General features: G+C 47.6%; 3 protein-coding genes across 5 annotated transcripts in view; 1 reads left to right on the top strand and 2 right to left on the bottom strand.

Annotated features, from left to right (window-relative positions):
* Positions 1–21,474, bottom strand: part of LOC120904468 — a 27,644-nt gene extending 6,170 nt beyond the window's left edge. Inside the window, exons 1-2 of one of the 3 annotated variants that reach the window (XM_040314475.1) lie at positions 21,419–21,474; positions 20,757–21,002 (exon numbers count right to left, since the gene is read on the bottom strand). In XM_040314475.1, the coding sequence (XP_040170409.1) occupies positions 20,757–20,791 (35 nt within the window). In that variant the 5' untranslated portion in view covers positions 20,792–21,002; positions 21,419–21,474. Of the gene's footprint in view, positions 1–20,756; positions 21,003–21,362 lie in introns of all 3 variants that reach the window. The other 2 variants (XM_040314473.1, XM_040314472.1) reach the window with 2 other exon arrangements.
* Positions 1,808–21,474, top strand: part of LOC120904470 (metallo-beta-lactamase domain-containing protein 1) — a 92,759-nt gene continuing 73,092 nt past the window's right edge. Inside the window, exon 1 of the mRNA XM_040314477.1 lies at positions 1,808–1,901. The gene's annotated coding sequence lies outside the window, so the exon portion shown is untranslated. The remainder of the gene's footprint in view (positions 1,902–21,474) is intronic.
* LOC120904469 (pyruvate dehydrogenase [acetyl-transferring]-phosphatase 1, mitochondrial) lies at positions 2,872–5,373 on the bottom strand. Its single transcript, XM_040314476.1, has 3 exons — positions 4,939–5,373; positions 4,495–4,803; positions 2,872–4,382 (listed from the first exon to the last, which is right to left on the bottom strand). The coding sequence occupies exons 1-3, from the start codon at positions 5,065–5,067 to the stop codon at positions 3,414–3,416; spliced, it is 1,407 nt and encodes a 468-aa protein (XP_040170410.1). The 5' UTR covers positions 5,068–5,373; the 3' UTR covers positions 2,872–3,413.

The following is a 21,474-nucleotide window of genomic DNA, read 5'->3' as shown; positions in this document are numbered from 1 at the left end:
GATTACCCATGAATAGCCTCACGGAGAAGGAAGTTGCTACCTTCCATTGTGAACACTTTTGGAAGAATTTGGAGCAAATCCCCCTTTCCGAAAGTGGTGAAAGTGGGCAACTGGAGTTGCAATTTCGGAGATCGCTGTAAAACCTGTTTGTAATTATGCATATTGCACTAGGTCCTAAAGTCTGGCAGTCTCGACCAGGAACAGCCCGTGTTTTATTGCCGTTTTCCCTCTCGGAAATGTGTGGCCACCTCCCCACAAAAACCGTTACAAGTTTGCATTTGTCGTGCTGCAACTTGTTTATCATCCACACAAAACAGCTGTTGTTAATTTATTGATTTCACCAGGAAGGAAGCAACGATCAAGGCAATGACCGTTTATGGAGTGCTCTGTGTGTTGGTCAGAACCATAAACTACATCCTCCTGGGAATAGCACTGGACAGAGAGATCGAGCACAGAAAGAAGAAAGGCACTAAGAGCAAAGTTTCGCGTGACAACGTTTGACTGGGCGAAATTAATGTCCCGCATGTTTTACGAATCTTCTGGAAACCTGTGCGGGGCTTTGTGGGATGGGGGGTATCGGTTTGCTGCCGAGACACTCCATGCCGTGTGTGTGTGTTGTTTATTTGATTTAAATTTATCGGCAGACCAAAAACCGCGAGATGCTGTTGCTGGTGCTCCCTGACGATACCGCGAGTCGTGTGTATTTTGCCAAGCAAGGGGAACTCGTGTTTGATTTGTTTATTGGTTTTTGGTATCCATGTCCCGGTGTCTGGTTTGCTCAAACACCAAACAACAATCGTGCTGGCTGTGTAATTTATTGTCCATACGCAAGGGACGTGGACGAGCATTATTGGGACGCTTTGGTGGCATACGAGCACGTGTTAACTCCGTTAAATTCCATCCTCTTCAGTACGTTGTTCCTTTGCTTTGCAGCTGATCAATAATGGATTTTCGGAAAAGAAAGGTCATCTGATCATCTTGAAGGGTTGGAAAAGCTTGCAAGAAAACGATCACGCGATCAGTCTTTACACACACGCACAAAAAGCTTCAATTATTCATTGCAAATAGGATAGGATAGGGAGCCACACGTTGATTACATTTAATCAACCGGAAAGGTCTTACATACTTATGCAAAATTCAATGTTGATTGTACGGCAAATCTGAAATGGAAGTCGTCTCCAGGTGCTTTCTGATTATTCCATCGTACGATTCCGCTGGAAGATAAATCACTTGCAAATGCGTTTAAGAGCGTCCAATGTTCCAAAGCGAAGGCGACCTTTTCCGCCTTGGCATGGTAGGCAACGGCAGCACCGTTTTATGATGATTTGCTTAAATCCCATACCGATGGCAAGGAGGGAACGGTGTTTGTTGATATCCGAAGGCTTAATGACCAACTAGGCTTAGCGGGGATAGTGTTACGCAAACTTGCCTTTTTGCCAATTCACCGGTGAAGATGATCCGTAGATTGGACTGTGTGAATTCGTTATTGAAAATGTGGAAATGACTTCCAGAGGTGTTTCCGGAAATTGGGTTCGAGCTAACTAGAACTGTGGAGTTTTATACGGGTTTGAAAGTTGATACAGGTATGGACAAAAAAAAGGATACAAAATATTGTATGCACGAAAAGTGTAAAACCTTAAAGAATAGTTTGTAATTACTGTAAAAACATTATTAATGTGTTCCGAAAAATTTAATTGATTTTCTATACTGTCTATAAAATAGTAAAAAGTTTTTTTTGTCAGTCACTGTTTCTAGCTGACAACTGTCAAGGGTGAATTTCTGGAAAAGTGTTTTGAAGGTGGATCCCGTCTTCAAATCATCCTAGTAGCGCATGCTGCACGCTGCCCAACAAGTGTGCGAAGTGAAAAGGTCGCTCTCCGTGCGCCGGAATTCAATTTCCCGTAAGTAACTTCAGTGTTAAGTAACATTGTTTTATAAATTCATGTAAATAGTTGTGTTGTGGGAAAAGCGCGTAAAATATTCTAATGTTATCCGCGCACCGTCTTTTTCCCCCCTGTGTTTGTTTGCTCCGATCACGCGGATCGGACCGTTTGGCATACTGACGACGAACCCCCTCTTTCCCCGAGGTCTTACGGCATATACCGCATTCATTGCACGATCGATCGAACCAAGAGGAAAGGGGGGTGCAATTGGAAATTAGGTTATGTTTTGGTTTTCACTTTCCTGTACCCTTCTCTCCTCCCCATCATGCGGGGCTATGTGAAGCCTACGTCATCGGCATTCGGATCGGACAAACGCAAACACGCCTCCGGTGGGAGATCGCACGTTCGATCATCCGTGGCGTGCCCGCATTAGAGTTACTCGAGCGAAAAGACCTGCCCGTTTCTTGGGCTACTGTTTACTTTTGCACCTTTTGGGGTTTTTTTCTCCTTCAGGGGGCTGGAGGTACACACCTCCAAACCACTCCTAGGGCACATTTTAAACGGCCAAACAGGTTCGGTCATAGCGCGCAAATTAACACACTTTTTCGTCTTTTGTGTCCACCGGATTATCAACCGGAACTGAGTGTGTGTGTGTGTGTGTGTGTGTGTGTGGAATCTTCTTCTTCCACGCCGTTCACACCGTTGAGTAACACACAGCCAGGGGAGCGCTCGATGAGTTGAGTCGGCATGGCGTAATAGTGGTGCCACCTTCTCCGGGGATCACTTTCTCCAAAGCACGGATTACTGATTCGAACTTTCAGCTCATTTTTGGCTTGGCTCTCCTGATCATGAGGAGACACACACCTGTGTGACCTTCACTTGTGTCCGGGAGGAAGGGATAGTTGGATGGATGGATTACATCAATCCGTTACCAAACACGTTTCGGAAGATGAAGTTGGGCGCAAAAAGGGGGGGACCGAAAACAGAGTTGGCGGAACATTCGGAACTAGTTTTAATTTATTCACGTTTAACTACTCAAGAACTCAACAGATAAATCTTTTAAAACAATGCAATAAATTCACGTCAAATTGCACTTCCGTAAAATAAAATTCGTCGTATGCGCCGTCGTTGCGCTGTGGCCGGCTTTGGACGACCGCATGACAGGTCTCGACTGATTGATTCGTGTTGATCAACTCATTGGCCTTTTAAATTCCTTTTTTAAAAAACATATAAACGGAAACATAAATACAATAAAGAAAAACAAGCACCTAATGTGAGTGTGTGCGTCCTCTGTTGTAACGCTGTTGCGATAAAATGATTCATTAGGACACACAACGCGTTACCAAGAACACACGGGCACGCTTTGTTGAGTTGAGCGGTAGGACATATTTGCGCGGAAAAAAGGGGCCAGCCTTTACCATTTTGTCGACATTGAACTGTCTCTGAGTGTGTGTGTGTGTTTTAAATGCTTCCGGCGGTTTCCTATGAAGCACTGTCCGTCTCACGACGGGGACCTTCACCCTCCCGCCATCAAGTGGGACAATTTCGGAGATATTCCGAGTCAAAGTACACCACCGTGATGGTAATGTCGTCCCGGAACAGTCTCACAATGTCCTGCGGGAGTGACAGCATGTGCGACAGCTTTGAGTGCTCCACGCCGTACTCCGTGCCGCCGAGTGCGTTGCGGATCAGATGTGTCGCCGCATTGCGATCGAGCGGTTTCTTCTGCAGACCCGCCTTTCGAGTGGTTAACATTTGACTGATCTCCCCGAGCGTAATGTCCTGCTTGGGGAGAGTGAGCGGCTGCAGGAACGCCTTCCCGTACATGTGCTCCCCGACCAGATGCACCGTCTGCATGGCGCTCATCGTATCCCACAGGCCGTCGCTCGCGATGATCAGGAACTTGTCGCGCGGCGTTAGGATGTGATGCGTAATCTCGGGGCGCGCGCTCAGATAGGGCGGTGTGAGGTAGTACGGTGCGATTACCTGCTCCCCGAACTGTGGCACGACAAGCTGTTCGAGCTGCTCGCGTGACCACTTGTAGCGGAAGTCACCCATCGCTCGCAGTGGTGCCAGCTGGCCGAGCAACCGTTCGCCCCGGATCACCGTATCCCGCTCCGTGGCAGGGTGTTCACTTAGCAAGCGTCGAACCTCGCCCACATTGTCGGAGTTGTGCTCGTTGGTGAGCTTCTTCGCCATCCACTGCCCGGTGTCGGTGACGGTACCGAGCACGGCCGAACAATCGCCAACCGACGCAACGTGCAGATGGGGGCCGTCTATGTGCGCGACCAGCGCCACGGCCCCACTCATCGCCACCGACATCGTCCGCAGGCTGGGCATTTCGATCGCCTCCCGGGACAGATCCTGATCCAGCCGGATGAACGCGTTCTCGAGCGTTTGGTGCATCTGAAATCCGGCCAGCGTCGTGTTGGTCAGCTCGTTCGCGAACTGGTGGAAGCTTTTCTCGTACAGCTCCTTGATTTCGCTCACAAACTCTAGCTGCAATGAACAGTCCAGAAGCCCCCGGTGGGAAGGGGAGAAATTAGTATCACACACACATGGTTTTGTGTCTTCCAAAGCGCCCTGTCAACGGGCACTAGCCGCATCTTGCCTTATCGTTGTGGCAGCTCAGGAAGGAGAAGCTTTGCGCACCGTTCAGCACGTGCTGGCGCAGATCGTCCGGCGGCACGAGCGAGGCGGCGATGTAGCGCATCAGCCGCTTGCTGATGACCTGCGAGCAGGCCGGTCCGCCGTGACCGTCAAAGATGCCCAGCAGCAAACCGGACGTGTGGACGCAGCTCGCCTCGCTGCGCGAGTCTTCGATCGGCGAGTTCGAGGCGAGCTGGTTCGAGTCGTAGCTTTTAACCGAGCCGCCGAAAAACTCCTGCGTGTGTTCGTTCGTTCGCAGTATACAGTTGACCTGCCGGGGCGCGGGTAGAGAGAGAGAGGAACAGCGAGGTGTGGTATGAGAGAAACACAGAAATATGGTAATGCTGGAATATGGTGGAAGGAACCTGTTTTTGGTTTCCCCTGCCAGCAGAGCCAGCGCACGTACATCGTATGGCGAGAGTTTCGGTGGCCCCGACGGGCAGTGGAGGGCTGTGGCACGGTGGTAGCACCGGTTGAACGTCTTCGCCAGCGCATGGATCCGGAGGGCGAGAATTTTGCGTGAACAGCTCGACATCTTTTCTGCTTCCTGGGTTTCGACTGGCTGTGGTTGATGCGGGTTGTCTTTTCGGAAGCTCACTCTACTGCTTCCTCTTCTGTGCTTACATTTGTGTTGCGCAAACACAGCACCACGTCACTGCTGCACTGTTTATCACACGCGGAATTGCACTGGACGGGCGAGGTATATAAATAGTTTGTGGTCTTTCGTGTGCCGTGTTTTGGTTTTCACGTTCGTTCACGGCAGAACGGAACAGCCAAGTGCGGGCCCGAGAACGTAATCGGCTAGCGGAACGTAAACAAAACGTGTGGTGGTCGGGGTTGCGATTTGACAGCTGGGGCGGATGACAGCAGGCGTTTTCGCCGTGCGCTTCAGGGCGCGAATTGCCGGTAGAGGGCAGCACTGCGTAACACATTTGAATGTTTTGTAGAATATCGGTAATGAATTGATAGTGAAAGCTTTTTTTTAGTAATCTCTATGGGGAAATATGATTGTTATATTATTTAATGTTGTAACAGTAATAAGTTTGTTCGTTTGTATGTTTTTTCTCCAGAAATGGAAATTTTATGGTGATACATTGATTGGTCAATTTATTTTCCGTCATTTCAATACTACTATTTTCCATTTTTTTAGTATCATACGAATTTCATTGTGGAATAAATCGTCTCTTAGGCTGCTATTCGAACATCGATCTATGTTTGTACTTCTTCGTAATTGGTGAAGTATTCATGAGCTAGATCATGCTCCATCGACTAGAACAAACGATAATCCGAAGGATCAATGTTTAGGCTATCGGGTGAGATAAAACTTTCAATTTCAGTGTTTGCTTAAGTACTTTTTTGTAGTTGTCGTTGTCTCTCAGCTTCAGTTGACATGGGGTTCAATGTCCTGTTATACGGATCATTCCTATCGCTTTTAAACATAATAACTGAGGTACACTAAGTATCTCCGGAATTCTTTGATGGAGTCTTTTGTGCAGAATCAGGCTCTATTCGAATGACTAAATGCATCTCTAAATTTTTCCCATGTATCACTTCTTATACACTAAAAGCGATTTTAAAATGTTGAACATTTTAAATGCTATCCCGGATGTTCCGCTACAGCCCATAGAACCCGGATGTTTTGGAAATCAATCCTTCGTGCGTTCTCAGAAGTGATTTCCAGTAGTGCCTGACATTTTGGCCCTCCACCACAAGAAAAAAAACCTCAAAGACTTCTCAAAAACCATCCAAACCCCGGACGTAAATCAAGATTCAATTCTACCAAACATTTTGTGTTTGCATGATCCTTACTCACTCGCCAATATTTGCTTGTCATGGTCACGGTTCGGTTTGCACCGCTGCGTACCAGATCATGTACCGAACAGAATGCAGATAGTAGGATAGAAACTCTCAGCTCCTTCTTCCCATCATTCGATGGGTTGCTCTCCCTGGGGGCAGGTGGTATGAATGAAAATCAGCGCCATTAGCACCCAAAGAGACTTTGCGTGCAAATAGCGACCAGTCGTTTAGCTCGCGGGGCAGATAATGGACTCCTCGTTCCTCTTTTTTTTTGAGGAATTACCGGCTTTGTCGGGTTGAGTCAGCTGCTTGATTGGCGTGATAATTGAATTATGGCGCGAGCAAAAAAGGGAGAGTACGCGGTAGTTGTTAGAACGTTGCGAATCAGCAAACGGGATCCGGGGTATCCCCTGAGGCGAACATTGGTCTGCTGTCGTAATGAAGAATCAGTGCAAAACAAACCGAAACCCACTCCGATGACCTTCGCGGATCTTTTCAGATAAGGAAGATGATCTCGGGCGAGTTCGGCTGATTGATGATACTGCCATTTGAACTTTCTTTTCTGGAGACTTGTGTGCAGGCTTGTGCAAATAGGCAGCTTGTGTTTCACTGCTGTTTGTTGGCTGTACGCTTTTTTATCTCTTGCCTCTGGTCTCTGGTATCAATCAATGTTGTTTGATTATTTCAAAAGAATGTTGACCTTTATCGTTTCATGCTGCGTTAGACAAATGGAACTGTGCATTGTAGTTGGATCAGCGGGAGAGACGGAGAGGCAACGTGATATGACCCGACCGCGGGAAGACATGCGGTAATAAATCCTGCCACCTTCCTAAACTCCCTCCTCACTCTCTACAATCGCCAAGTCACCCCCGGAGGGTGCCGATTAAATGCCGCCAAGAATGTGCCGTCCGGTCACCCAATCATCATACCTGTTCGGTAAAAAGTGAAAGTAAATTGGTACAATCGTGCAGGGGACGGTCCCCCGTCAAAGTCCGGAGGCTTGCCTGGGAATGGTGTAACACCTTGGACACAACACTCCCCTTCTTTGCCTGCCTGCTTGTTTCGAAGTCCGAGTGTGTGAATAAGAATATAAATCAAACCAACATCGGTGACGTTGAGCGATCGACGCAAAAAGGAGTACAATTATCTAACACGCTTGGTCGTTTGTGCGGGGTGACTTGAATAGAGTCATCTTCCGACGCCAAAGGGACACTGATGAGAGAGGACAAGCGCACACTGCATTGTCGTTTGGCGTGCGGCATCGTGACGAGAATTGTGCACAGCCCGCGCAAACGAGCCTTACCTACCAATTTATGGCGCTGGCAGGCATCGTAAATCGCGCCCCCGTCACACGTGTAATCGTGCCCTCCCCGCCGGAGTTATCAGAGTCCGGCCGGAACGCGGTAGACCCTGACCCAACGGCTTCTGTACTTTCGCCGTTAGGGAGATAGCATTGACGAGTGTGTCGCGGAATGCTAATTTGAATTCTTGGTGAGGATGTTTTCATTTTGCGACTGCAAGGTACTGCTGGAACGGACGTGACTTAAACGGGCACACGAACTTCCAGTATGATAGTGCATGAGGAGATTTTGCCACCAGATGGCTGTACAGAGCGGGGAGAAGAGGTATCCATACATGTTTGTTCTCCCTGCTTGATTAAATCATCAGCTCTGCGTTTGCTTAATTATGAATGGGTTTGGTGTGAGAGGCGTTGATTGTCAGTTTCGCCGCACACACACACAGTACATTGTATGCCGATTGATGGAGTTGGAATGATTTACGGATAAGCTTCATCGACAGTGGCATGAATTGAGTACAAACAAAAAACACAAAAGACTTCTCGTTTAGGAATGCATTATTCAGGCGACGAACCCTTCATCGTAGGATGATAGTATCGCTGATGAAGATAATGGAATTACAAGAAAACGAAGACGAAGAAAAAACGGAACAAGCGTGCTCAGTAACTCATGCACGTTAGCGCTGGATATATCTCTCTGTGAACGATTTGTGCAGCAACAGGGAGTTGTTGTTCACACAAATCAAACTTCTTGATAATCAACAAAAATCAACCGACCAAACAATGTACGCGTATGTACCGAGATGTAATGTTTGCCTTACCGCCTGTGTATTTGCGCACCACTTCACCAACCGACGCTTGTCGGTTCGGTAAGTGGTAGTAGCAACAAGTGCTCACGACAAAACGCAACGCGCGCTGTGCTGTACACTCACGAACGGTGCCGTTTGCCCAGAAGAGCCAGGAGCCAGAGGATGTTCTCGTGTTTGTTAACGTTCTAGGATGCCAAAAGTTCATTGTCACATTCCTGAAACGCTCGCGAAACTTGATGAGCTTTGGTGGAGTGCAAAACAACACTATTCCGGTTTGGGGGAATCCCTCGTGGCGTGATGCGATCATCAGCAGCAGCATCATCATCATCGACGTGTGGAGAGTTTAATTGATTGCAGATGGATTCCGAATGAGTTGAAATTACTCACTAGATTCGTGCTTCTCGGGTCTTTGCTCCAGGTGAGTCATGTGACCTTTGATGATACTTGGAAATTGCTCTTCTCAAGATTGGTGGCTGTGAAGGCTTAACTTTGTGTTGTTCGTTGTGTATTGGCAATGTCGAAATAGTGATTAAAATTGCTCCGAAAAGCAAAGGACACGACGGATCATTAATCCTTTTGCATTGAAAGAACAGTTGTGCGATTAATCCCTTTATGTATTGCTTCATCGAATGCAACCGTTCGATTCCGTACGGTTGGTCATCACAAATAAAAGCAATTCCCTTGAACGATGCGCTTCGACCAGGTGGCTCTGACCTAGTAAAAGGAACCAATCCATTTCATCGGTGCTGTGTTTGTATCGATGTACCAATTTCAATGCTTTCAATATGTTCCCTTCATTCATACGCACAGTCCCACATACTAGAGCCCCCGTCCCTCGACGAAGGTTATATAGGGTTATGTGTTTGTTGTTCTTATGTCTCGTCATGCTACCTCACCAGGCAGACATTCTTCGACCTGCAAAGATCTCCCCAAGCGGCACGAGAGAAAGAAAAACACATTAAAACATCGATGCAAAAGTCAATCGTTAAGTCCAATCCAATCGAAGGGATATGGCGTAAATGGCTGCTTATTTGAAGTGCTCTTTAGAAAGGGTTTAGAGCTTCTTTTACCCCGAGCGAAGTGTGCTAAGTGTCGTTGTTACCCTTTCCGTTCCGCACTTGGCACCACAAGAAACTGGGAAGGAGGAGGAGGTACCCCTAGCTATTAGCGTTTGTGTGTGTGTGTGTGTCTGTGTGGGCAAACCTTAAAACGAGCCACACTTGGCAGCTTCACAGCTGATTCACATCTACCCATTGCGATGAGGGAGCACACTACAAGGGTTCGTCGCTTACGCCCGACCATCACATCGGTCGCATCAACGGCAGTTTATCGAAAGCGAAATCAGCAGCGTCCCTTTTTGGCACCCGCAGGGGTGCAGGCGGTGTAGTCTGCACGTTCGTTTCTGGTGCAGTGGGTCGGATGCAGTAATGACACTGTTTGCATCGCACCATGATGGTGCAGGCCCGGGTAGCAATTGACACATTAGGTTGGTACGCTCTGCACGTAATTGTTGTGCCCGTGTGGTACCCCAGGCGTATGTGGGTGGCGTAAGCTTAAGGCGCAAAGACACATTTCGAAGGGGGGTGCATTTGTTTGCCATAAACGGACCGAGCAAACAATGTGCAGGGGCCGTCTGGAGGGCCAGCCGCTGACCGTGGCGCTCGGATTTGGATGGTTTGGTTTTGAGAGGTTGCAAAAGTTAACCGTTTCTTGGAGGTGGTTTTATAGCGGCTCGATATTGCTACCAGCATCGGTTGAGGGTAATAAAACTGAGAAATGATTATGATTTTGAAACCTGCGCTTGTTGCATCATTTGCTAGAGCTTTGCTGAAACTGAGCTTTGCGCACAGTCAATACAATTCACCCTTCGGTACGAAGGTCTACTCAGGTCATGTCTCCCGTTTGCTCGGGAGCATTGACACTGCCTTTACTCCTCATTTCATATCGGGCACGATTTAAAAACAGAGATATCAGCAACTGTTTGTAAATATTTATCACTGTGTAGTGCAAATATCGATCTTTGCTTCCTTCCCTCGCTCCACGCTTTATTTTTTAATCGCTTTCCACGCAATTAACTGCACACCAGCCCGTGATGATCACGCCGGCAGCAGCCGGCCCTCCCACCCACACGCGTTGCAAAACATTGCGCCTTACACGCTAAGATGATTTCAAAGGCGAAACCGATTTTAATGCTGTCGGAGCAACAAAGTACCAATCTCCACCTTCCCCACGCCTTGTTCATCCGACCATAAACACGCCTATGTATGTGTGTGTGCCTACAAGTCTATGTGGATTTTTGGATTGGTGGAAAACGATTGCCCCCTTTTTCGCGCCACGATTCAATGGCTTTCCCCCACAGCCAGGAGGAAGATCGCGACGAGTAGGAAGTGTACTTGCAATGCGAATTGGTATGAATATTTTAAATCATGCTACTAACACCCCGAACGCACAGACGAGCCGTTTGTTTTCCCAGCTACTACTGCCCGGGCCACTTCCGCATTAAACGGCGTTGTGTGATGGTGGTGGTCGTTGTAACGGGCATGTTTTTTTTTACAATGCAGCTCCGCCAAACGATCGCGCTTGGCAAGAAGCGCCTGGTTATTATTTGCACACCGAGAGCGAAAATTTCCCAGGCATCTTCTCCAATCATCAACACAGCCGCGTGCAGTTGAGGTTTAGAGGGGAGGGAGCGATAGTGCTTCGTGGGAATTTGCGGTCTGTGTGTGTGCAATTCAATGGGACGGTGCAATTTCGAAGATTCCGCAAGATTTCGAACTGCCTTTTGGTGGCGGGAAGCTTTGGAACGATCGGTGATCGGTTTTAAGAGCCGAAAGCCGGCCCGGAATGCGGTCACAGTCGGGTGGGCTGTTTTTTCTCAAGATACGGCGCACGAACGGGAAGGGTTTTTGGTTGGACGGATAAGATGAAAGCGAAAGTTTGTTGCAGAAGTAGATGAGCGGTTTGTGGAATGGCTGGCTCGATTGATTGACTGGACGATGAGGCAACAGAAAATCGAGCCGGGAAAAGTGGACGAAAATTATGATTATCTTTGGGATTTGCATTTAATTGATGATTACTGTTTGGTTGCATAAATGTTGCTGTTTCATTTTCTTCAGTCTAGACCAATTACTAAATATAGCCTAGAAGACATTTTCGATGAGAAAATTATGCCATTGAGGCTCTTTTTATGTTTAAAATTTCACCACATTGCCACAAAGCAACCTTCCAGAACTTCCCCAACCCAGCACTTGCCCAACCGACGATAGCTGGTGTCCGAATCACCTACACTAGCGCATTAAAAACTAAAAAAATATATTCATAGATGTCAGGGCTAAACCATCCGTTGCGTTTGCAAACCGGCCAAATGGTGAAATCCGGTTGCAAATGTTGGACAGGCTACAATAGCAACAAAAAAAGAATCATAATCGAGCCGCGTCGTTTGCGGTCCGACCGACGACGCACACAGACCGAAATGTGCAACCGGCGCTTGGAGCTATGTTGTGTGCCGCGTAGAGATGGAATGCCGTTTCGCGTGCATATTTCGAAACGCATTCGGTGACCTTCTGCTTGGTGGTTTTGGTGTTTTGGAAAAGCTTCTTTTCCAACGTTTCGTCCACAATGCGATCTTTTTACCTTTAAAAAAGCGAAAAACGATTCTTAATCGGGTTCGTCGCTTTGAAGCAAATCGTTCGATTTTTGGTCCTTCGAACCGGATGCAGTGCAAAAGGCTAGTATCCATTTCATGCTGTTTTTTATCTCTTCTCCAAGCGAAGGTCAGCAGAATATTGTCCCGGTTTCTGGAAACCGCGTTGGTGGAGAAAGTTTTGCACAATCCCAAGCTGCAGCTGGTACGCCCTCTCACAGTGAGAGTAAAAGCGATCGATAAAGAAGAGGAACAGAAAACAAAACACAACAACAAGAAACCAAAGAGGTCTCATCAGAAGTGGAGCGGCGGCTGAGCTAAAGGGAACTTTCATTTTCAATAAACCCTTCTCGCCGCTCTCGGGCGTTCGTGCGCGTGCAGTTCCAACTCGTGCATTCTTCTCCTGGCTTTTTTCGGTTTAGGTTGTACTTTTCTCTCACCCTTTGTTTGGCTTCTATCTATCTATAGTCTAGTGTTGGTGGTAAGATGCTGGTTTGTTTGTACACACTCTTGGTACAGCGAGAAACTTTTCCGCGTGGTTTGTGCCGGAAATGCACTCGGCATAGCAGTCGACAGTCAAAACCCGTACAACCATATGCACAGACTCGGCCTGAAGACCTCGTCTGCTCTTTCTTTTTTAACACATATTGTTTTAGTTATTGGAAAGTGGAAGCGGTGGTTGCTTTCGCGCTTAAATTATCACTCATAATTGAACAAGAAGAAATACAAACTGCAAACAGCACGGGGAGACGGGGTTTGCTTTTCCCTTGGCCACAGTCGCTATCTTGTCCCCCCCCTCGTCCATTCCACTACATGACACCGATACTGACCTGAAAGAGAAAAGAAAGAAACATTTCATTAAAATGATGCATTTTTGTGTATGGGTGTAGGGGGCTTATGCAAGCCTGTTTGTGGAATGGATTTTGGTTTTGTTTTGCGCTTGATCGATCTCTCTCGCTCTCCCCTGTGCGTGTGTGTGCGTGTGCAGACTCCCACTCATGGAGATAGTATAGCACCCCGGGGCCTTCGGTAGGCTTTTCGGCAAAATGTCACGATCATTAAGCGAAAATTATTAGTTGGAAAGGAATCAAATATCAAAATTGATGGTAAACGATTTAATTTTGGTGTTTTTTTTTTGCTCCCTCACCTTAATCTCAAAACGCTACCACCAAACCGCCAACCGTTTTGAGTCGACGGTAGGCTTTGCCTAGGCATATATTCAAATGAAACTACGGAACGCATCATCAGGCGCGCGGAAAAGGAAAGCATGCTTCCCACAGCATCCCAAAGCGGACCCCGGACTGCTGGGGTAAAGTGGCAACGACGATGCCACCGCCGCACTTTCTTCACGCATTGCGGCATTCACTTTCGATCGTACGCGTCTGCTTACTTCATCTGCTCAGCGGCACTGGTAACCACCGATCGGGTGATGTGATGGGTTTCTTCTGAAACAACTGCAAACGACTGTGCGTTTATCCGTGTGTGTGTGTATCTGTGTCGATCGCGAAAGGAAATGAAACTCTTTCACCGTTTTTCAACCTCCCATCACCCAACGGAGCCGATCTCGGCGAACGGCTTAGTATCTTAGTGGTTGTAGTCTCGGCACGGCAGCGCGCGAGCATTACGCTTACGAATCGTGCGATGGGCTCGAAATAGCGAAGGAGGAGAGGAGGAATGATTTTATAACAGCGAGAAAATAACTTCTTCCGATCCGAGGTGACGAGTGCGGCCGGATATGAAGCGGAGATGTCGTGTGTTGATGTTTTTTTTTTATTATTGTTTTTAGCCTTTTATAGCAAGTCGTGGTTGCGGTTAGCGCGTCGTGGGTTAAGTAATAGCGGGATAGTGTGTGTCGATTGTGTTGCAAAAATAAGCTTTTATGCTTTATTTATATGCCTTGAGATTCAGGTTTGCTTGCAAACAAACAACAATTCGTCCAAAAGCGACTGAGAACGTCCTCATTCTAAATAGCACAAAGCTCGAAAGACTTCAACGGGCGGGCAGGCGTGAAACCTTATCCCATAAATTTCGTACATTAGTGCGATTGTGTTCACAAATTATATTAAATTATCGCTCGCGCCGGGGTCCTCCTTTGCAGAATCGGTGTGAAGGTGAGAACTGAAATTAAACTGTCTCATTACCCGGTGCTAATTGGCAACCATTTGGTTGGTCGGTGATGTGGTACCCGTGCACCAGAACTTCCAACTAGCGGGTACCGTCCACGAAGTGCAATCGTGTGCACGCTCGAAGCGACTCAGGCTCAAGATATGGCACCAGAGGCTTTTGCAGCGGGCATGGAGAAGAATTTCAGGTAAGCTCGCTGTTTCGCTGCCGTATGAGAGACATTTGCTCATCTTCACGCGCCCGCAGACCGGTTCGCCTTGAGCGGGTGATCTTCCCCTGGATGCAGCAAACGATCACGACGACAACTGCGTCGGGTATGCAACTGTCGACTGTCTGGCTGCGTGCTTTTTGGTGGTGTGCGTTGTGTCGGCCGTTTTTTTCGAATTTAGTGGGTGTCGAATCGGCGTCAAAAGGTGCAATAACCTTGCCGACAAAGCAGCAAGGGATGCAAAGCACAGAAGACAACAGAAAAAAGCAACCACCCCCACCGCCGATAGAATAACATATCGCTGCAAATTTGCGTTAATTTGTGTGGAGGTATGTTTTGCTGCTGGCCTGGCGCGAAGCGCTTGTTTGTCGAGCCAGGTGTTTAATGTCACCATTTGTCATGTTTCAAGTTCACGCCAGATAACCCTCCTGCGCGCGTGTGTGTGTGTTGGTGCTGTTGGAAGCAGCGGGGGCCCACCGGTCGATCCGATCAACGAAGTGTGATGCGCCAAAACGTTAAGGTCGCCGCGTCTCGGGTGTTTCAAACCACTCGAAGCGATCAATCATTTACCGTGCGGTGACGCGCGAAGATCACCAGCGTTCGCTTGGTTTTTTTGTTTTTGTTGTGTGTGCTGGGTGGTGTGTGACATGGACGCGGTTCGTCTGTCTGCGGACGAACCCTCCACTCCGGCTTTGTATGTTAATTAAAGACGGAACGAGGAAATGCAGCTCGAAGTGGCAGTGCGCGCTCGGTCTGTGTAGGACGGCGAGCCAGCATGACAGTTTGGCATCGTGGGGGCGACTTTGACAGCTCATTGGCGACGACCTCTGCCGGCGGTTCGGCGGAAGGGCGCGCTGTCAGTAGATCTCTATCCGGTGGTAGAGTAGAAAGTGAAATATGGCGTTGGAATCGGCACGCGAACCATCAGCAGCCACCAGGGAATGATGATAGAAACAAAAAACTGAAGAGATGAACAGTGATGATGTCAGTCATTGCGGGTGTCTGTCAGCCCGGGAGATTGAAGGCAAGCAGCTCGCAACCTCCCCATTTCGCTTGTTGGAGGTGACAAAACTGGAGCCGGTTTTGTTGTGCACGTGCGCCTATATTACAAAACCGCAACGCGCAACCAGTCCAGAGATCGCTCGGGTGGGGTGTGCGTTTGTCCCGTGCGGGGAAACACATAAGACCCGTTTTTGGCGTGTGCGTGTGCGTTGTGGATGCTGCCGCCCTACAGGGTGCCTCGGACGATCGAGACGATCAAGTCGAAGCGACCGAAACTGCGTCAATGTACTGGTGCGCCAAAAATAATCCTCCAGCCGCCACGAACCTTTCCCGGAGTTGTGTTTTATTTTTATCTTCAACACCGAAACAACCCGAAACGGGTGAAGATTTATGAGCTGCGGGAGGAGGCGTTTGTCGCGTCGCTGTGGTACGCGGTCCCGCGGTTACGATCCCGGATCTTCCGATCCCGGTCGGCGTGCTCTCGCGCACACTGCGAGCAATAAACTTCTCGCATTACACTGTGACGTCGCTGTTGTGCCTTGCGGGATCGCACATGTGTTTGGCGAATGCGCGTGCACATTCCGGAAAATAGCGCCGCAGCCATTGAGTCAGAGAGGGGGAGAATCCGGGATGCATTACCGGTAGCGGGAAAGTGCACATTTGGAGGATTGTGTTGTTGTGCTGTATCGTAACACAGATGTATGTAAAATAAAAACATCTTCAAACGATCATTGAAACGATCGAAAGATCAAGCAGGAGGGGAAAACGGGCCCGGGAATGGAGGGGTGAAAAAAAAGGTTAATGATGTTAATTGGACAGGCGCAGTGCAACGCGCGGCGGTTTGGATGGCACGATAGATTCTAATGCGATGCTCGTTTGCGAGCGTGCTAAGTATTTCCGTGGGAGCGTCCGCGTGCAACAGCTGCTGCTGCCGCTGCTGCTGGCTGACGTACGGGCCAAAGGCATCGATCGAAACTGCCACACGGCGTGTTCGCGGAATGTGTTTGTGTGTGTGTGTGTGTTGCTTAACGAAGCTCCAAGAGCACCTCTGCCTCTGATGGCAAGCGACAGAAAAAGAACGACACAAAAAAAGAAGGTTCTAAGTTTCGCCTCGCGGCTTTGGCAGGTTTTCGTGTCAAACCGGTCACGATCGTGCGCAGGATCCGAGGTTTGCCGCCTGGCGAGGAATGTCCCATAACAGACGGCTTTAAACCGAATTCATTCACCTTCGCGGTGGATTATGTTAATAGGTGCGCGCAGGATTGTCGAGGTTGTTGTTGTTAGACACCCCACCCCTCCTCCCGAGGAAGCTGCGCTTCGGATTGCTCCAGCATACAAAGTAGAGTAGATTGTGATGGAAAGTAAGCTGTTATTGCAAGTAGAACAACACATTGTACTTTCACATGATTTTTTAAATTAATTTTTTGTGGGCAATTATTTATAATTATCGATGGTTCCTTAAAAAGACAATTTAGCAAAGATCCGAGTAGACCAAATGGGCCCAATTAAACTAATTATAAGTAATTAAAGCAGTATAAAATCCAGAAACAACGCGCGCGATAAAAATCTCGCCTATTACAACAAAAGATTTCAACGCGATTTTTAAGCGACGAACCTCCCAAAATCGACCGAATCTTGTTGTTCCCCGTTCATGTTCCTGAGCAGTGGCGTATTTAACGGTAAGCAAAGTAAGCAAATGCGGGGGGCCCCGTCAATGAGGGGCCCCGGAATCTTGAGTCCATTATCCATAACAGTTGATAGAATATGGCACTGTATTAGCAAGGAGGGCCCCGTGGGTGATGGACGTTGGGTCCCAGCGCTAGACGAACCCTAAGCACCCCCCCCCCCCGGCAGCAATAAAATTTTTGTTGAAATGTTACATAATCAAAGACGGATGCCGACTACTCCCCGGAAATCATGTACAACGATTCTTACTGCTTAGGGCCCCCGACACTGTAAACCCGCTACTGTTCCTGAGGCATGAAAAATCGTCTAATTTTATCTGATGAACCGTCGCATGGTTGAGCGCTTCTTTACTTCCCTCTAGCTCTTATAAAATGATAAAAAAAAACTTTACTTCAATAGCGTTTACGAATGATGTCGTTGACGTGGAATGCAACGCGAAATAATTATCACGGATGATTCACATTCGCCGTCAGTTGGCACCACCGTAGTTGGAAGTTGCTAGTCGTTGGGTTTGCAAGCTTCGTCACGTTCCAACACCCTCCCCGTAAGTGGAGTTGTCGTCCAGGGTCTCCCGATATTTAGTTCGGTCGCCATTGTCCTTCAAAAAGCCGTTTTTGCAAATCGCGAATGTCCAATGTCAACCGGGAAAGTAGGATCCGGGTGACCTAATTTTGGTTTTGCAAAATATTATCGTTTGATGTAGTAACCGTGCTTTGTTTTGTCTGCTCGCCCTGCATAATTCGTATCGATTCATGGACACGCGTGTTGTACTTGTTGCACACCACGATGATGGTACACAGTCTAAACGGTACACGTTACGGAGGGTGTCCGCGCAAGCTGCAAACATGCGCACTCGAAACATGTGTTCAAACCGCGATGTGTAGTTATGCCGCGGTAATGTTTATGTCGAACGACGAGGGGGTTATGCTTCCAAGCCACAAAACAAAATCGTAACGAGTAAAACGCTCGCCAATCGGTCGGGTGCATAATAAATTTGGTTTCGGCCGCGCTGGAGCTTCATATTTTGTGGCGTAACCGTAAGGAAAGGGGGGGAAGGTTATCTTCCGCTGGACTGCGCTTGAAGAGGGACGCGCGTGTGTGTGTGTCTTTGGGAAAGCTTATGTTTTATTAATGAACCGTTCGGTCGGCGAAAGGATGGGAGGACTCCCTCGAAACCTCTTACCCGGGGCGATGCTGTTACGTGGACGCTGCTGAAGGACTACGTCACCGTCTGGACGGTTGCAAGCGTTCGGTTCTGATTCGAGGCTTGTTTATTACCAGCGCAAAAACGGTATCTTCCTCTTTGTCTCCTTGTTTTTATCGCCTTTTGCGTGGGGTCGCTAGTCCCCCCCCGGGTAGTAGTAGTAGCAGCAGCAGGTGCTGCAGGAAGAGTACAATAATTTGTTTCCCCCGTGCAAGCGACCACAGAGCGCAGTGGCAACAACAACAGGTCTTTCGGGTCATTTTGGGGCCCCGGTGGACCGGTCCTAGATGTTGGGGACCGGCCGGGTCGGGTCTTCCTGCGCAAGAATTGGATAATAGCCCCCGCAGGCTCGATGGGTTCGAGGCGCGGGACCAGGAAGACAACAACAACAAAAAAGCGACGCGTATAAGGAAGCAGCGCCAACGACAACGGACGGCCAACAGGTTTATGAAAGCTGTTTGCGTTCTGCAAAAATTGTCGTCAAGCCGAATGGCTTTTGACTGCGTGCGGAGCTCCAAGTTCCGTGTGTTAAAACTGTTCTTTGTGTTCGGAGCTATTATGTTGGTCAGCAAAAAAAAAAGGAAAGACAATAATTTGATTGATACGGTATTCCATGTATTGTTTAATTTAATCCAAGTCGAGTGTCATAAAAATGGTGTCAATTATAGGAAGTCCGAGCTGGGGACAATAGCGCTAGCTCATCGGCTCGATTTAAAGCGAGGCTTTATGTTTTATGCCTAGCTTTTACTTTTGCTAGTATTTTCATTTTGTTTTGATTGTGGGACGGATCATTACCTTTACGCCAAAATTGGTCTTAAGACGCTGATGAATTGTAAATTCGAGACGAATTGAGATGTCTGGAGGAAGACCAAAACAAAAAAAAAAAGGCGACTAATAAAATCAATCCTCCACTTTTGTATGTCTTCGATTATTGTACATCAGTTTTCACATGTGGTTCGTGGCGGTTCCAGCCGTGGAGTTTTTTTTATGTTAGCATAAATAAACAATCGTCGCATTCGTTGGTGGAATAAAATTACCAATTTTCATTGATGGAAACGACACGTTTCGCTTCATGGCGTCGTGTTTTTTTTTTTGCTGCCGGTGAATCTACAAAATGTGCCAAAACCGTGCCTAGCTCGTGCATCACGCATCACGCGGCCGGTGAGAGAGAAACTTCGAGGCGGAAAAGTCCAAAGATCTGCTCAATGAAATTGCCTTTTTGTCTTACGCAACCGGGTGCCGGCGGTACGCAGAAGAAAGGGGCGGCTAGTGTTGGATAAAAGACACAGCCGTCTTCGTCGTACCCCGTGTGCGCGATAGCGAAAAATGGATGGGAAGAGAAGGGGGGGGGGAGGGACTGTTGCGCGGGTGGCAAGGTGTGTAAATATGAGCCGTGCAACTTGTCGATCGTTGAACAGGTTGGAACGCACGGCTCCGGGGGTGGTACAGAGAGGGGAGAATCATCTCGCCGTGAGATGTGCCCCGGTTGGTGGTTTGTGAACAAAAAACCAATCGTGAGCATAACCTCCACAGTCGTGCATACCGCCCTCCAAAAAGCATAAAAAGAAGGTAGACGATGAACAATGATTTAAGATTGGAATCTTTTCCTACGCGACCGTGTGGCGAGAGGAAGTTCGTCGCTTAGTTGCCCTTCGGCGAGTGTCCGGTTTTTGGCGCTGGATGTTGCGTAGGTGTGCGTAGAAAACTGAAATGATTGCAAATAAGCAAACGCGTACCGCAACAGTATGATCATTCGTTTTTTTTTTCGGCAATGATTTATACTGTGCAATTGGGATTGTGCAGAAATTTCGATGTCTGCATAAATCACGAGCCGCACACAGAGGGAGAGGCTGTGAGAATGGACCACAATAAAAGCCACAAGAACTTGCGGGGTGGCCGGAAGGCATGTTGCATTGTTTGGCGGTTTGCAATTTGGACTAATTAGAGTGCCGAATTAATCTTTGGCCGATCTCATAATTGCAACATTAAATGAGTGTAAATAAGTGGCTTAATTCGAGACAATAAGAGCTGCTCATACCCACGCACAGATTTTTCCTATTTCCATCCGCCTTCGAGAATGATCGAAACAGGTTTTGGTTGGAAAGTGGCAGTTTGACATTGTTTGACTGAGGTTGGCTTGAGGAGCCTTAAAATAATTTAAAAATGGTTTTAGTTGTATTTTGTTACTTCAATCATTGGAATTGAACTCCGCCAGTATACACTATGTTGATTTCATTCAGTGTCTACTTTAAATTTTTATCTCAACTGTTCCATACATTAAGAAGCAAACGATGCACAACGAAACTGAATTTGTAAAAATATTGCGATAAAATGAACTATGCCACTACTTGATTTAAAAATCAAATGTCTTGATCGTTCCGAAACAATGTAACGCTTTATGCACATGTCTGCCCCGGAGAGCGCTGTAGAAGAGTACCCAAACAAAACACCTACCTTGCTGAGGGAACTGTCGTGGTGCATAGATTCATCTTTGCTGCGTTCACCGTATGGGTGTTCGGTTTTACACAAAACTAAACATAAGGTGCACACACAGGTAAACGATAGTAGAAGGTTTCAAACGTGCGTCGGACGTTTGTTTGCTGTACTCGTTCAAATGTTAAGCTCTCCGAACACACTTTGCACTACGGTGCTCACTTACAATTCACTTCCTAATAACTATATCACCAAAGTAAAAATGCCCTGAGAAGAAAAGGAAAGGATAATTTAGTAACAGTGCAACACAAATCACTTCCACTAGGAGACAAAGAGGTAAAAAAAGATTCAAAAGCTTATGCTACACTGGTACAGTGATAGTAAATGGCGTATGTCTAATTTTTGCACTTGCAAACGGAGCACTTCGGAGTTACGGAGTATACAATTTTCCTCATCAAGAAATCACAGCAGCACAACGTTACACCGAAATTCGACAAATTATGTGCACGTTCGATGAAGTCACTGTTTTGCCATTATTTCTCGCACGCGTTACACTTTTCTTTTACCCCCGCGGCTGCCCAGACACTCGGTTGTTTTCCCTCCCGTATGCACTTCACTTAAACTTACAAAAAAATACCCTCAAAAAGAGACAAGCAAAGAAGGGATAAGAGGCGGACACCCACTGTTTAGCACACGTGCGCACTCCGCAACGACTTCTCAGCGACTGGCCTGCGATGCG

Source organism: Anopheles arabiensis, chromosome 3 (genome assembly GCF_016920715.1).
Source record: "Anopheles arabiensis isolate DONGOLA chromosome 3, AaraD3, whole genome shotgun sequence".
In the NCBI taxonomy this organism is placed as follows: domain Eukaryota; kingdom Metazoa; phylum Arthropoda; class Insecta; order Diptera; family Culicidae; genus Anopheles; species Anopheles arabiensis.
This window is presented reverse-complemented; position numbering and strand designations above follow the sequence as displayed.

Excerpts from the sequence above, each read along its gene's own strand:
- LOC120904469 (XM_040314476.1), bottom strand. The coding sequence starts at position 5,067 with ATGTCGAGCTGTTCACGCAAAATTCTCGCCCTCCGGATCCATGCGCTG. Across the intron at positions 4,804-4,938 it reads CGAAACTCTCGCCATACGAT|GTCAACTGTATACTGCGAAC; the intron begins GTACGTGCGCTG and ends GCGCCCCGGCAG. Across the intron at positions 4,383-4,494 it reads TGAGCTGCCACAACGATAAG|CTAGAGTTTGTGAGCGAAAT; the intron begins GCAAGATGCGGC and ends TGTTCATTGCAG.